At 43.9% G+C, this 13,077-nt stretch overlaps 1 protein-coding gene across 3 annotated transcripts; it reads right to left on the bottom strand.

Annotated features, from left to right (window-relative positions):
* Positions 1-214: 214 nt before the first annotated feature.
* Positions 215-10,832, bottom strand: LOC106887809 (chromosome unknown open reading frame, human C11orf73). 3 transcript variants are annotated; one of them, XM_014941550.1, is made up of 6 exons: positions 10,697-10,819; positions 10,183-10,291; positions 9,685-9,922; positions 5,081-5,232; positions 2,321-2,439; positions 215-452 (listed from the first exon to the last, which is right to left on the bottom strand). In XM_014941550.1, exons 3-6 carry the CDS (start codon positions 9,833-9,835, stop codon positions 398-400), a joined length of 477 nt encoding a protein of 158 aa, XP_014797036.1. In that variant the 5' UTR covers positions 9,836-9,922; positions 10,183-10,291; positions 10,697-10,819; the 3' UTR covers positions 215-397. The 3 variants fall into 3 exon arrangements, with proteins under 3 accessions (XP_014797036.1, XP_014797035.1, XP_014797037.1); XM_014941549.1 differs by lacking the exon at positions 10,183-10,291 and having other exon boundaries at positions 10,697-10,832; XM_014941551.1 differs by lacking the exons at positions 10,183-10,291; positions 10,697-10,819 and adding an exon at positions 10,047-10,169.
* Between the last annotated feature and the right edge of the window lie 2,245 nt (positions 10,833-13,077).

Raw genomic sequence — 13,077 nt, 5'->3', positions numbered from 1 at the left:
AATGAGGTAAAGAAGGAAAGAAACCTACATTTATTTTGTTTACAACTAAACACCCCAAAACATCAGACAAGTGTGAAACAGCACTGCCATTTTTCATCTTGTCATTTCTTCCGCTTCAAATGTGGTTTTGAGAGAGTACTTCTGCACATGGGACACCCATTTCTTGTTGCAGCCAAGTACTTTGATTAAAAAAACCCCAACACGCGTAGGCAAGTAGTTTTCATGGATTTTAATTTTAAATAATTTTCAAGAGTAATATAAAAGTTACAAGTTTGTCTGTTCAGACTAATCGTTGATTTTTTTTTTTCCCCCCTCTCCAAAATTTATCACTGGAGTTACTTGATGCGTCTTCCAGGTAACACTGCTTAGAAAGCTCTTCAAATGATATAATTTAAGCTTATGTTTTCCAGAAGAGAGGGTTCTGTGTCAGACGTCTCTGGAAGTTCTCATACCTAGAAAAACAAAAACAAACAAACCAAAAGCTGCTGCAAATAAGATGACTTTAGTCTATGCAGAGAACACAAGAAGTTACATCTACTCCACCCCAGGATGTGAGTAAATCCAAAAATCCTCCTTTCTGCTTCCAGATCAAGAATATTCACAGTGAGACTTGTGTATTTCAACAACTTCACAGATTTCATTAAAGTGGTATCTCACAGGATGCTCTTTCAAGCTTCATAAAATTGTAACTGAATTTAAAGTGGCTGTTTTGCACATAACATTTTTTTTTGGGCCAGGAAATCAACATTTGGGCAGGTAGAAGCGCGAGTCTAAGAGTGCCCATGATCCTTGTAATCGTAGAATTGTCTAGGTTGGAAGAGACCTTTAAGAGAACCGAGTCCAACCATCAACCTAAGGCTGCCAAGTCCACCACTACACCATGTCCCTCAGCACCACGTCTGCCCGGCTTTTAAATACCTCCAGGGATGGCAATTCCACCACTTCCCTGGGCAGCCTCTTCCAACACTTGATAACCCTTTCAGTGTAGAAATTTTTCCCAATATCCAGTCTGAACCTCCCCTGGTGCAACTTGAGGCCACTTCCTCTTGTCCTATCCCTTGGTACTGCCAATGACACAAAACTAAAAAAAGGTTCTCCTACATCTCACAGTTGTTCACCCAACTCAAATGAGAAAAGAGACTCTAAAGTGTTTTAAACCCACTCAAATTAGAGAAAGGCTTATTTTTGAATGAATTTCTAAGCCAAGCTATTAAATTTCCATTGCAGCCAGCCCACTGCATAGACCTAAGATACTCTACGAATTACAAGCTATAATTAAACACATTATAATGACTCACAAACATAAGAACAGAGCCAAAAAAATGTTGTTTTTTCTGTGACTGTAATCCCATTAACAGATTTCTATACACAAACGCATTTATTAGAGCTCTGCTTCACTTCATGATACTGTTTTGAACAAGCACCACAAACAAATACAGCAGCAGCCAGGCAAGGACCAGCCACTACCCTGCTGCTTTAGCCTGTTCCCTTTGATTTCTCTCATCAAAGACATTACCCACGTATGTTTGTGGAGTGTTCTAAGTAGAAGAGATCTGCATCAAGTTACACTGCCAAAGAGAATGCATTACTTACGTTAACTGTGTATTCATGAGATCTGTATTAATGATAGAACTGTATTCAGAAAGCCCAAAACACTGTTTTAAAAAGTGTTTAGGTTAATACTGTCAAGGCTAAAGAGGGTTGTAGGAAAGAATTTTTCAGACATCCTAAAGGGCTGCCGGCAGTTCACTATTTATCTCCAGACTACACGGGCTTTCCCCATCAAGGGCAAGAGGAAATGGGCACAGACTTGAACAGAAGAAGTTCCATCTAAACATGAGGAGGAACTTCTTTCCTTTGAGGTTGCCAGAGCACTGGAAGAGGCTGCCCAGGGAAGTGGTGGAGTCTCAATCTCTGGAGACATTCAAAACCCTCCTGGACACATTTCTCTGCAACCTGCTCTAGGTGGACCTGCTTTGGCAGGGGGGTTGGACTAGATGATCTCCAGAGGCCCCTTTCAACCCCGTATCATTCTGTGATCAATAGTTATTTCTTGAACCAGTCCCTGGAAAACAACTTGGAGACTTCAGCATTTGTGCTCAAAGCTCTTGGTGACAGAACCAGGTCAACTAAACACAAAACCAGTGGATAGAACATCTCCATTCTTGAGATAAACAACAACAAACACTTTTAAACATTTTTGCATCATCTCACTGAATAGTGTGACAGCACCCAGTACTGAGAGATTTCAGTACTCAGAGATCAGCTGGTTTAATGCCTAGAAAAAAGAAGATGTGTCACTAGAGATCGTTGCCATTACCATTTCAGAACTACGTTTGCAGGAATGAAAGCTTCAGAAGGATTTGGGGTCATCTGTGCCTGAGTAACAGCAAATGAGGAAGCGAAGTTATAGAAGTTATCCAACATCTTCTGAGTGAACTGAAAGAAAAAAAAAAGAGACATTTTAAGTAAGTTTTTTTTAATTTGATTTTTTTTGTGCAAAAGTTAAGCAGATACACAACTCCTATATGAAGTAAAATTAGCATTGCCATCTAAACCACAAAGAACCAAGGTCTGAGGATGTCTGGTTTAAATTGATCAAAATGTCCTAACTCTCATTCTTGCCCTCAGATCCATCCAGAAATCATTTCCAGAATCTTCACTTGCCCTCTCCCTGCCCAGTTCTCCAACTGGATAAACAGTTTTGGGAAGAACATTTTCTTCTCATGACAAAGAAGTGATGCAGGGACAAGAGCTGTCCCTCTCCTCCAAATTAAAGCATCAGAAGAACTGCAGACCAGGTGAGAGCTGCTGTTCCAGCTCACAGCAAAACACCAGCTGCTAAACCAGCTGAGAAGTCTGCAACCTGCCCTGTTACACCTTGTCAGACTCCAGCGATGGGGAAATCTCTTTTAGCTTTTGCCACAGAAGGGCTGCCGTCCTGGCATCCTCTGCCACAACATGAAAAACACATGAAAAAGATGCATCGGAAACTTCTAAACCGTAGGAATAAGGAAATAAAAGAAAGGCCAAGAAGCAGTGAGCCCTGTGTTCAGAGGATAAGGCTGCAGGACATTTCCAGCCAGTCTACAAAGAGATAAGCCTATGGCACCTCCTTCTTTCCCCTATTCTTTTTATTTTAAGAAAAAAAGTATGCATTGGTTTGGTGGGAGAACAAGCTATTTTCCTAGACAGTGAAATGATGGAGGAAGAGAGAGCCCGAGGCAATGTGTGCACACTCTTGTGCTTCCCTCCACCTGCACTGACAGAAGGAGTGGAAGAACTGATGTCCCAGAACCCAGAAGCCAACCCTCAGTGTCATCCCACTCCCATGCAGAACTCTGTGGTTTTGTCCCACCTTTTTCCAGACAAATAATAATTTTTATATTTTAATAATATAACTCACTCTCTCTATAAAAAATACACAGAATTACAAAGCTTCATAAAACTTACTAAAAATATAGTGGGAAAGCAACCCATTAGAGTAGCAACAGATGATTTTTGGCTTTAACAAAAATACTTTTATCACTATAACGTAGCAGTTCCAAAGAGATAAGGATTAAATAAAAGCCATTAGTCATTCACAAACATGCTCCCAGTCATATCCCCTTCCTCTGCCACCTACTCCCTCAGAGGTTTCCTTCAACTATGTCTTCACACATTTTCTCTATATGAGTAACTATTACTTCAACCTTTGGCTCAACTGCCTTCCTTGAAAGCAATATGCAGTTTCAGTTCAGATATGACTCTTTTTTTTAGTAGAAAAATCCACCTAACTGGAAATAACGTTTGTAAAAAAAAAGTTGTGGCATTATTAGGTGGGTTTTTCCCCCCCCTTTAAATATTATTGCCAGAAACTCCACCAGCCACCTTGCAAATGACCCCAAGAGGCACATTATCACCTCGTGACTTTGCTGGTGTTACAAAAAGTGGTAGAATCAGAAGTGTTATTTAGATGTCATTTGACCCTGACAACTCCAGAAAACCTCAATTAACCACAATATACAAAAAACAACCCCAGCTGTTGGCCAACTCCTAGTCATGATAATGTTCTCCAATAGACAGCAGCTATTTGGAACTATTATGTGTATAAACTGCCAGAGGACATCAGCTACGCGATCAGGATTAGGGCTCAACTACCAATGTACCTCAGAAGGAGTCTGTAAGGAAAGCAAGAAAAAAAAGCCTCAAGAAGAGCCTCACCAACTCCTGCCAGAGCTGTCAGTGTTAGGGAAATTAAGATCCGCCATGCAGATCTAGCTTGCCTTGAACTGCTGTGAGATGGACCACTAACTGCCAGTGCTGGCTGAGGATTCCCAGAGGTTCGACCTAACAGACAGGCTGGGTAAAAAATGGAAAGTGTTGCAGCCCAAAGCCTGATCCACAGGGAAAGAAATAGAAAAAAAAAAAAAAAAAAAAAAAAAAAAAATTAATATTTTTCCTAGAACTTTTTTTTTTTTTTTTTTTTTTTTTTTTTTTTTTTTTTTTTTTTTTTTTTAAAAAAAAAAAAAAAAAAAAAAAAAAAAAAAGAGAAGTCTTTCTATGGGAGAGGACACCATTCTGTAGTTCTGCAGAACTACACCAAAGGATTTCTCAAGGGTCAGTGGTACACTTGAATATTGATCTGCATCCACGTCCACGTCTGCCTTGCCTTTTGAGTAACTGTTGACCATTCCTGCAAGTCTGTGCCCTGGAATTCCAGCACCTACAAATCACCAGAGATCCACTGGTTCTTACATGTATTTAGTCACAGATGATCCTATAAGGACGTATCATTAATATTTTTACAGTCTATTGATGGTCTATTTATTAGTAAAGTCTAATAGAAATATTACAGTCTGTTACAATCTGATTCCACTGAGCACAGAAAATCCAATCCTTTATAAACACACAGTTTTCCAGTTTAAGAAAGAGTAATTTCAAAATATCAAAGCATCCAGCCAAATGATTTGACAATGATTAGGCTGGTTACAATCCTATAGCCAGCCATTTTTTTTTTTTTTTAAATAGTTCTTCAGAGGCTCAATTCTTAAGACTTTAGTAGTACAGAGAATTTCTGAAAACAGAACGTCCAAGCTACCTCTGTGAATGAATCTACTGATGACACAGCAGCGCTTGCAACAGGAGTCTGCTGGGCCAGGTTCTCCAGCAGCTCCACTGAGATTCCAATCTGGGCCACCGTTGGCGTCTGGGGAAGGTTCATGGCACCAAAGGGATGTTGACTTCCTTTCCCTGAAAGCATCAAACAGCACACGTTAGATCTGGCACACAGGTAAAGACTGTGTTGCTTAAATTACCGTGTTTCTTCTGCACAAGGTATTCCTCAGCTCCCACCAGAGAGATCTCCCCATCCCAGAAAGGCAGAAAAATCACAGTTCAAGCACAGACACAAGTACACCCAGGCACAGCAGATAAAACAGTGTGACAGGTACATTTAAAAATGCAGGAAGTCTTCAGGAAATTTCTAAAAAAAGGAAATATATCATTTTAAAGCTCCCTATGAAATAAATGGATTCAAGAGGAAATACAATCTGCGAGTAGAAGACAGTAGATCCTTTCTCTATAGGACCAAGCCTTTAATTCACATTGTAGCAACAGCAGAAAAACAGGAAACAGGCAGCCCTGCTGCACCGCTGTTTGATTCACTCATTCAAACCAGGTGCTTGTGAGCCTGTTTGTGCACTGAAAACTAGAGGATGCGATTTCGAGATCCCTCTGACTCAAAGCTAACCCCATGCAGGGCTGGGCAGTCCCAGGTCTGGTCTGAACTGCTCAAAACCACCAACAGCAGCCAAGGTCAAAGGAGCAGGCACAGAACAGAAAGGCCTCTCACTTCGCAAGAGCCACAGAGCAAACAATGAATAGGGCAGAAAACCACCCCCAAGTTGCACAGCAGTCATCCAGGCATCACCCCAGCCCTCTGCCATCCCTTCTGACCTTTCTCAGCTGAGCATTAACCAGGACTTTCAGTCCCAGCCTCAGCTAGGGCTCTGCAAACAGGGACAGGCATCTAGAGCCGCCTAAATCACACACTGCTCTTTGTCAGCATCTGGAAAGGAAAATACAGGGAAAAGGTCTGGGGGAGCACAGTGCTATTAGTAAGCAATTACTAATACTCCACCTAAGTTTGAGCAAACACAACAGACAAGCACCATCTCAACACAGATGTGATGTTTCAGTAGCACACGCTGGCCTCTTACTAGCAGGAGAAAGCAAAGCTAATCAAGAGCTGCCCTACAGACCAGTTGACCCTATCTTGAGCTGCAAGAAAGACCAACTGAAATCTAAAGCACCACCTGACTCAGGTCAAAAACTCAGTCAGCAAAACCAGCCCAAGTCTGAGAATAGAACTGAGGCTCAAAGACTGAATATCTCAGCCACTTGACCATTCCTCTGCAGAGACACAGGGCATTACTGCAAAGGAGCCACCATCCAACCCATATGGAAAGCACCTTCAAAAACCCAGTACCCTTTTCAGCTGAAGCCAAGTGTCACTCCTCACCCCAGATCCCACAGCTACAACATAATGCTGCATCTAAGAGTAAAGCACTCACTGCTGAAGTGTTACTTTAACACAAGGCCAACGAGAGGAGAGCTCATCTCCTGAAGTGCTACTTAGGAGTGCTTTTGTGAAGTGCCACTGCTGTATCATCTCAACCTTTACTGTAGGTAGATGCTTGCTTGATAAAGGTAAATTTTATTACAGTATTAAGAAACAGAAAAGCTATTGGAAACCAGATATCTCACAAGTTCATTATTAAAAAATCCCAATAGCAATTGAGCTGGCAGAAGTTTTACATCTTGTAACAGCTTCAACTGAGAAGATGACATTTACAATAAAAACATAACATCCTCAGGCAGCAGGCTCCAGCAGAACATATCACTACTTACAAAGACATTCATTATCTAAAGGATGAAATACATCCATTCTGTCACTTTGCATGAAATCCCATGGAGCCACCCTCCTGGAAAGACATCTCAAGCACGTTCCATAGACTCAGAGGTGCCCTATCACAGGCTTGTGTTTTCTAAACACGTATGTGCTACTTGTCAAGCACACAGGATTGTGTGCTTGACCAATGATTAGTATGATATATGGGTTTTCCTACATCCCAGCTGCAAGTCACTTGAGTCACACAGCAACAGACAACTCAACCTGTACAGTTCCAGAGCATTTCAGACACTAAAGAAAAACTTAACATAAGAGTTACAAATGATACATTCAACCTTTCCCAAAGTCTGTGTAATAAAACACTACTCCACTAGGCTATTCTAGCTGGTCACTCATGTCCAGATAAGAAACACACTGGCCCTCTTCATCACACTCTGCTATAACCACTGTATCCCAGGGATCTGACAAACAGGGACACAGATATGTTCCTCTCAACAAGGGATTAAGTTCAAGCAACCACAGCACACCACAATATTTTTCACAGCTATTAATACAACTATACAATATCTCCAGCAAACAAGTCGATGTCACAAAATACTATCCATGTCACAAAAATTACCTGTTTTCTCATAATTTTTAATGTACGTATTCCTGACATAACCTAATAAAAGGCTGACATAACCTAGACATTTTTAAAAGCTCTCCATGCTGTTCCAGCTTATAAAAGTAAAGACGCTGCCTGTTATTACACGAGGCTTTGCAAAGCCCAACTCAACTTAATGTGCTATTAATTCTCCAAATTAGCCCTCTGCGTTCTCATATTAGCCTGCAATTAATTAGAAATAACTGTGCAACCTCCATGTTGCTCATAAGCCTCACCTACAGTTTCACTTGCCACACACGTCTCCAGAAAAAGTGACAAGGCTGAAAACACCTTGACAGAGCCACTCAAAAAAGTGACAAGGCTGAAAACACCTTGACAACAAGCCACTTGGCTTTAAACTGCTATTTTACACCAATGAAGCCTCAATAGCCAAGCTACAAACATAATTGCCTGATGCTGACACAGGGGATAAAACTCTACATCACATTCTTTATTCATAATGGCTTTGTGGATGCCTGATGCTGACACAGGGGATAAAACTCTTACTTCACATTCCTCATTCATAATGGCTTTGTGGGACAGCCCTGCTACGCTGGATCAGGAGACATCTCAGCACCCCAACGTTTGTTGAAGGACACATCATTGACACCTGTTCTCTTCTTTCCCCTCCATTTCACAGAAACATATGGAATGTTCAAAAAATGAGCTTGTGGTAGCCAAATGAAAACGCAGATTTCAACGGTCAGCAGTGTCTCTCGAGGATTCCAGCTCTCTCTAATCCCTCTCTGGTCTCCCCTTTCTACAGCTTTATAGTCTTCTCCATCATACAATTGTTTGTGGTCATGGAAACCAAGGCTGTATGGCTTCTACTGACTCTACAGTCAGAGAGAAGCTGTAGACAACAATGGGAAAGGTGGAGGCCTCTGTTGTTCGGATCCAGCCCAGCACTGCCTCACAGATTGCAAACACATTCAAACATGGCACAGAGCTCTTCCTCCAGAGCAGCCCTTACTTGGAAATTATGGCTAATCATGCAAAAAGCATCCAAAAGCGTGTTTTCCTATGAAGCTGTCTGACAGCAGATATAATACAGTAGGTCTTTCAAGCATGAGAAACATACTGTAAAAGCTGGCAAAAGAACCAGTGATATACTTTACTGTTTCACCACCAACACAGCTTTGGAATATACAAAAAACCACACATCCAAAACTCTTCCTGTGACTTATCCCTTCTGAAGAAAGCCCAAATTTTTTGAGGAACATATGTGATCAAAATTCATTTTGCTCTGCACACTGACAGCCCTCACCTCACGTCACACTACCCCGCAGGACTGGTTCAAAAGAAAGCACTCCATGTTATGAATTAATACATTTTATCACAGCAACCTCAAGGTTTACCTAAAAAGAGATTCAAGTCAAGGCTGTAGACTACTCTGAAATCTATAAAAAGTTGTGTATTACTTCATCACCAAGACACTTGAAGCTGCTTGTCTGACAATATCTGTCCCTTTAATAAGACAAAAGTGTGCCATTGGGGTGTTTCATCATTGTTATAATATGTACGGCAAAACCCCCATATATTTAGGGAAACATGCCCACACCTACTTCAAGTACCAACAGCATTCTCTGACCCCCCACGAGTCAGACTTTTTTGACTCGGGTCTATACCAAAATTAATAAAACATTTAGAAAACTGCTTTCCAATGAGGATACCCTCTACTGGGGAATGATATAGTGCAGCCACACCTGGAGGGGAAGCCGTTATCGGAAATCACTGTGTCAGACTTGACTCATTACAAAACCTGCCTTTTTGCTACAAGGAATACAACCACGTGCCAGTGGAAGCTGAAAGAAGATGTTGCTGACACGTCTAGACAAGTGCCCAAACCCCATGCTATGGAAGTTACAGAGTCCTTCCTCAGGTTCTCGAGGCAGAAGCACCAGAACACATGCCAAGCCTGCTCAAAAGAACTTCCAGACCAACACCACAGATAAGAAAAAGCGAGTGAGAAATTTCACGAGGAACGTTAACACACAGACAGACTTCACAGAGCTGACTGCTTCTAGTACCACATCTGCTTGGTTTTACCCCAAAATGCTTTTTGTTCAAAACCACCTTCCAACATTTATCCCCTCGCGCACGCAGGAATACATCCGTTTCACTTCATGTCACATTTTACCAGCCTTACCAGATTTCAGACCAGAAATTTTGAAGATGGCACTTGGCTTCTCATTAGTGACAAACCCCAGCAGCTGCCACACTGCCATCCCACTCTGGTCTGGATAACAAAAATAGACAGATCCTCCCATTCCTTCTGGAAATGGTATCGTTCCCAGCATGAAGACCACTACATGGTTGATGTTTTCATAGTCCGGTAAATCAAATACAAATTTGTCTTCAGCCACTTGTTGGGGAGCTGCTTGTACCTAAAGAGAACAAACCCTTTATTAGCATTACTGTATTTTTCACTTTTGACTGTAACTGTGAATTTCCTTTTACAGAAACACACCTAAAGTGGAACATAACAAAAAAAGGGAGGAATGTACTAACCTAAATAGCAAATAGCCAGATAAGAGTCAAACACAGCAGAAGAACAACTGCAAAAAAATATTACTGAAAAGGCACGACAGTCTTGTTCTACCTGCACTGAACATATATCCCACCCGGGACTACAGGATGAGAATACCTTCGCTCCCCATGTGCGTAGGAGGAAAATAGGGTGCAGAAGAGGTTGCCAAGTCTATAAGCAGTGGCTGTTGACCACCTGGCTGGCACAACCCCAGGATCATGGAAACCTGTTCACATAGGAAATACAATAGACCTTGAGACAGGCAGCAGAAGGATGGCTAAACGCCAGAGCAAAAGATACCCTCCTCTTTACCCGAGATGCCACATCCTTGCAGCCAACGCACAATCTAGCCTTAAAAAGCTTCTTTTAAGCCCGCAGCTTGTCTCTGAGCAGCCCAAGCCTCTCCATCAACAGAAAGGATGGCGACCGCCTCCCGGCAGCGGGGCTTTACAGTCCCCCCTGGGGACGAGGGGCAGGAGCCAGCCGAGGCGCCGAGCAGGCCTGACGAGGACGGCGAGGTCCCCCCCACCTCGGCCTGAGGAACGGCGGGCCCCGCGGGGCGGCCCTGCGGCAGCTTCACCCCGGCCCCGAGCGGGTTGAGGGCCCCGCCCGCGGCCCGGGCAGCGCTCACCAGCCTGCCCGCCACCAGGCAGCCGAACATGGCGATGGCGGCGGCGGCTGCCGAACCCTCTCAGACGCTTCGCTGCTCCGGAGCCTCCATGAGCGCCGTCTCCCGGAAATCAACACGCCGGGGCCGCCCCAGTCACTTCCGGAGCGCGGCCGCCCCGATGGTGGGGAGGAACAAGCGGACTACAACTCCCGTGGCGCAACGCGCGCTCACCCGGCAGGTGGGGCGTGGCGAGGCGGCGCGGGGTCTGACGGGAGATGTAGTTCGCGTCGCGTCACCCAATGGAGGTGCTGGGCGGGAATCATAGAATCATAGAATCATAGAATGGTTTGGGTTGGAAGGGACCTCAAAGATCATCGAGTTCCAACCCCCCTGCCATGGGCAGGGACACCTCCCTCTAGAGCAGGTTGCTCAAGGCCCCATCCAGCCTGGCCTTGAACACTTCCAGGGATGGGGCAGCCACAACTTCCCTGGGCAACCTGTTCCAGTGTCTCACCACCCTCATAGTAAAAAATTTATTTCTGAGATCTAATCTGAATCTTTTTTCTTCCAATTTAAAACTGTTTCCCCTTGTCCTATCATTACACCTCCTGGCAAAGAGTCCCTCTCCAGCTCTTCTATAGGCTCCCTTCAGGTATTGAAAGGCCGCTATAAGGTCTCCCCGGAGCCTTCTCTTCTCCAGGCTGAACAACCCCAGCTCCCTCAGCCTGTCTTCATAGCAGAGGTGCTCCATCCCTCTGATCATCTTCGTGGCCCTCCGCTGCACCTGTTCCAGCCGGTCCATGTCCTTTCTGTGTTGAGGACTCCAAAGTTGGACACAGTACTCCAGGTGGGGTCTCACGAGTGCAGAGTAGAGGGGCAGAATCACCTCCCGAGACCTGCTGGCCACACTTCTCCTGATGCAGCCCAGGACACGGACATCTCCTCACACAGCCCCGGGACTCACCGGTGTTGCCATCCCCGGGTTAAAACGTGACCGGTTTTCTGTGAGGGCTGAAGAGCTGAGGAAATTTTGTATCTTCTGTACCTAGAAGTTAAAGTCAGTCTGGATGGACCATGCGATGCATGAGGAACTGGCTGAATGGCCGCACTCAAAGAGTTGCAGTCAATGGCTAGATGTCCAAGTGTTGCAGTGTGAAAGAAGAGGCAGAGAGAGGCAGTGGGATAGTGTTTGACTGTGGTTCTGTCAGGTGTAGAGCAGGGTAGAACTAAGATGGGAGGCCTGAGCACTGATAGGAGGGCACTCATGTCTCCAGCACTCAAGAAGTTCACCCCTGATGGTAAGGCCTTCAGGATGCTGATTTATCAGAGCTCCTGGAGAGTGTTACCCATAGAAATTTCTGTGGTGACCCTGAGGACTGGGGTGGGTGAGTAGATGTGCAGGAGTGGTGCCTACAATGAGAGATCTGACTGATTTCCCTCGTTGGTGCATTTTGAGGGGTTCTTTTCTTTCTAACTACCCCTTTCTTTTTTTATTCTGACTGACAGCAGGGCATATCCTGGGAATAAGATATCTCTGTGGCACAGCAAGGTAATTCATGAAAGCTGCAGAGAGAATGTGGTGCCCTTCAGACATACTATACCTGTGTTGTCTTCTTGTTTGCAGCCTGAGGTCTAAGGTAGCACCTACATCAGTTGTGAAATCCACCTCTGAGGGATCTATACAGCCCTCATAGGAGAAGAAGCAGAAAGTAGATGATTTTCAGGGAAACACTGAAAGAAAAGGTAATGTCAGAGAGCTTTGTGCATTTGCCTTTTGTCCTTGCAGGAGAAACTTTTGCAATGTCCCTCATGGGGCATCAGCAGGCTTTGGAGCCTGTGGCCTTGAATCAGTCATCCCTCCTCTTCCTGTGGTCCCTGGGCACTGAAAAATACAGGACAAAACAGTTACAGGCAGCTGATGGCTAGAGGCTTCTCTGTCAGTAGCAGGTGTTGCATTCTGCCTTTTTAAGTCGGGTGGGTTGACTTTCCTCTCTCAGAGCATGAAAAGCAGGTTTTTGACCTGGCAAAGATATCAGCTTCTGTCTTGTTTAGTTCCAAGGTGATTTAACTGCAAATATTACCTCACTGTTGGCTTGGACACAAGGGGCCACTGTATCGTGTTACGGAGACCGCTGATAATTTATCCAAAGCAGAACCAAGAATGTATGGGTTGAAATCAGCAAGTGATATTTCTCTGCCTTTCTCTTGATACCTAAAACTTAACACTTCTCTTTTTAATTCCTTAGGACTCTGGAGATGATCCATCTACATGACAAGTGCAAAAAGTTATAGGTATTGCAAGTTATGTAAATGAGATATGAACGAAACTGAAGTGAAGACTATCATATGAGATGCTAGATAGACCCCTAAATCCGGCACATGACCTCTTGTATTTTCACTTG

This window comes from Calidris pugnax, unplaced genomic scaffold (assembly GCF_001431845.1).
Source record: "Calidris pugnax isolate Ruff unplaced genomic scaffold, ASM143184v1 scaffold99, whole genome shotgun sequence".
Taxonomy (NCBI): domain Eukaryota; kingdom Metazoa; phylum Chordata; class Aves; order Charadriiformes; family Scolopacidae; genus Calidris; species Calidris pugnax.
The sequence above is the reverse complement of the archived record's forward strand: the minus strand, read 5'-3'. Positions and strand labels throughout refer to the sequence as shown.

Coding starts and splice junctions, on each gene's coding strand:
- LOC106887809 (XM_014941549.1), bottom strand. CDS start 10,726: ATGTTCGGCTGCCTGGTGGCGGGCAGGCTG. Junction 5,233..9,684: donor AATTTCTGGTCTGAAATCTG/GTAAGGCTGGTA, acceptor TGATGCTTTCAG/GGAAAGGAAGTCAACATCCC. Junction 2,440..5,080: donor CAGTAGATTCATTCACAGAG/GTAGCTTGGACG, acceptor TTTTTCTTTCAG/TTCACTCAGAAGATGTTGGA.